General features: G+C 27.1%; 1 protein-coding gene across 1 annotated transcript; it reads left to right on the top strand.

Annotated features, from left to right (window-relative positions):
- The first annotated feature begins 254 nt into the window (after positions 1–254).
- On the top strand, positions 255–2,834 carry LOC123668685. Its single transcript, XM_045602391.1, has 6 exons — positions 255–394; positions 905–1,001; positions 1,078–1,152; positions 1,224–1,339; positions 1,439–1,531; positions 1,603–2,834. The coding sequence occupies exons 2-6, from the start codon at positions 917–919 to the stop codon at positions 1,687–1,689; spliced, it is 456 nt and encodes a 151-aa protein (XP_045458347.1). The 5' UTR covers positions 255–394; positions 905–916; the 3' UTR covers positions 1,690–2,834.
- The last annotated feature ends 512 nt before the right edge of the window (positions 2,835–3,346 follow it).

Below are 3,346 nucleotides of genomic sequence, written 5' to 3'. Positions count from 1 at the left end.
GATCCTGATACGTGTATCCGAAAATTAATGGATAATATAGTTATCAACTTATATTGGAGTGGTTTTAGTTTTTTATTTTATATTTGGACTTAATTTTAATTTTTTTGACTTGAAGATTAGGTACTGAGTTGATATATTTTTTCATTACGCAAGATAATTCTAGATTGAATGTTATTGATTTTAGGTAGATGAAATTCAGACATGCGCAAGTCTATCGGAGTTTAGCTGGGTACGAACAAAAACTAGGCATTGTAGCTTCTACACCGGCAGTGGGTTGACGTGTCCTGTATTAATTTTTTCTTCATATAAAAATAATTACTAATATTTTTTTTTGTGTTTAAATTGGAAAAAGAAATTAGTCACAGTGTGTGTATTTAAGTCCTTTGGGGAAAACGTAAGTATTTTTTTGTACTGTATTGTGTATCATTTATAAATATATTTTTTAATTAAATATTTATTTTATTTATTAATATTTATTTTATTATTTAAAGTATGTATTTATTTTAATCAGTATTACTTTAATTAATTAATTTATTATCATATTGCACAATATAAAAAAAACTAACAATATGCTGGCTTTATTTATGGCATCGACGCGAATTTTATTATGTTTAACAATTTTTATTCTATGTAAATGCAAATGCTGCAAATTCAATAACATTTTATAATCGCTCTGCATATTTTTATTGAAAGTCTATTGATTTATATCGTTCTACCCCTCCCCTACAACTTTTTTGTCATCCAATGGACATTGAGGATTTCTCTGCGCAGTTCCGTAATGGATGGAGGGGGGACATCTATTGCAGCTGCGCGTTTACATTATCGACATTGTTTCGAAATACATATGTCTGTTTCTATTGAAAATTTTTCATTATGTAAATTTAATATCTCAATTATATTGCAGTACGTTAAAACAATGAGCGACGATCGTAACATTCAATATAATATGCAACCTCAAATCCAGTATGTTGAGGGGGATGATCAAGGCGCATTTTATTACAGTAAGAACATATAAATTTAATTTGTGTTTTAATTGAAATGACAATATTATTAATATTTCTTTTTATTTTCTTACAGGCATGGAGGAGTCTCTTGCTGATAACATGTACAATCTTGCGATTGAGTCTGATAACAACGATGACGACGTTGACTGTATGTATTCAAAACTTCAATGTTTCCTAAAATTTGTTACGAACTGTTATTAAATTAAATAATACCTTCAGTGACTCCGACGCCATCTTCTCGTCCTCCGCCTGAGCCATTTGGAATAAATAACTTTTCTGAGGATGATCCCGATGAAATGGATAATATGACGACATTAGCTAGCATCAGCAATATGGTAACAAATTTTATTTATTTGAGCAACAAAATAAATTTACCGCAATCGAAGATAAAATATTCGTTTTTATGTTCATTAAATATAAAACAAATGTTCTAGATTGAAAAGCATTCGACTGTATATCCCGATGTGAAGATTTTGTTGCAAGAATTAGAGCCCGGATTTTTTAACTACGGTACCATTTTTTTCGAGGTTCGTATTTTCTTTACATTTCATTTTTTAAGTAATATAATTGTTATTGAAATATTTATATTTTGTTGCAGTTAGAGAAATTGTCATGCGTCGTCGAGGATTACTTGGATGAGAACGATTTCTCCTCGGATGATCCTGACTCCTCATACACACTTTAAATTCGATGTTTACTATTTAAACTGGCTGTTGTATTAAAATATTTAATCAATCACGCCACTCAATGTATTAGTGTCTATCTATTGGTATTAAACTAAATTCACAATGTATTGTACTTCTACTAAAATACTATATCATATTACTTTTACTATTTGTACTTCTACTAAAATACTATATCATATTACTTTTACTATTTGTACTTCTACTATAGGACTTTTTAAAATAAGATTATAATTTAGTTTTCATCTTATACATTCATATAATTTTGTAGGTGTTGTCATCCAAACTGTAGACTTTTTCATTACATGACATTCACTTACACTTTTCATTCATGATTCATAAGTGTCTAATTAAATATTTTCGGATAGTATTAATAATAAGTTATATAATATATAAAACGCACTTAAAATGTTAATAGTGAGAAATACGTAGGCTCAGAAAGATGGTAAAAAATTACCGAGTAGAGTTTTTGAAAAGCAAAAGATATCTTTGTAAATATATAAATAGAAGAAGTCTTATACTCTCACTTAATCCTGTTATACATAATTAAAAATTTAAAAAGAAATACTTGTCTCAAATCCATCAGATAAAATACTATCGAGAACTAATATATTAAAAACTATTAATTTTATCCTTCGTAAATGGTTCTTTTGAAAATCGATCCTGATCGGCTTCTGATTCAGAAGTGAGTTGTAAGGTTTCTTCTAGAGATATCTTGAAGTTTAAGTTTTTAGGCTATACTTATGATTTGCAAGCGTTTTGATAAGTTTTGGTAAAGTAGTAATGAATTTTATTTTTTAAATTTGTAGGAGTAAGATGTATTCTGCCTGAAGGCGTACTAGATGTTAAATATTAAATACCCAAATTAGTAAAGTTAGTAAAATTTGCGTGAGTTTCAAAATTTTCAAAGCGTACTGTACTAAACATTAAAGAATTCTAGATTTGATAGAGCCATTAAATTGAAAAAAAAAGCATTTAATTTTGTTAACAATAACAACAGCCAGACTTCGTTTCTTTGACTTTTATAATGTCACAACATAAATGTGATTTATGTTAGCACTTAGAGTTCTGGGTTAGTCTGTAAGAATTAGCTACATTAACGTATCAATTTAATTAAATAAATATAAGGCCAATATGGGTATGAATATAATCGAAACTATAAAATGAAAGTAGTTTGTAAATATTGTTAGAAATATTTAAAAGTAAATTTTTAATTTTATTTACAAAAATAGTATAAAGAATCTTACATTATTTTTTTAAATTCTTGCATTTCATATTTTGTAATTTATCTATTTCGATAACATTTTTATACCCGTGTATACTTCACAATTATACTTTTTTTTTTTTTTTTTTTTTTTTAACAAGTCTTATACATCCACGGGCTTATGAACCCATGTCCTTTTTTACTCTAATACATGCAAATTTTTATTTTTATTTTTTTCTCTATTTCAAGGTAGGCGTTAGTCAACAACATCGCTGTTCAAGTCAGACTATGTTTGTTTTTAATGTCTCCAAAAGAGACGTGAGTCCACCGACCGGTTCTTAATCTAATCTATGGTACAACATTTTTTTTTTTTTTTTTTTTTTTTTTTTTTTTTTTTTTTTTTTTTTTTTTTTTTTTTTTTTTTTTGTATTATTATTATTTCCTTATAATACTAT

This window comes from Melitaea cinxia, chromosome Z, assembly GCF_905220565.1.
Source record: "Melitaea cinxia chromosome Z, ilMelCinx1.1, whole genome shotgun sequence".
NCBI classification, from domain to species: domain Eukaryota; kingdom Metazoa; phylum Arthropoda; class Insecta; order Lepidoptera; family Nymphalidae; genus Melitaea; species Melitaea cinxia.
This window is presented reverse-complemented; position numbering and strand designations above follow the sequence as displayed.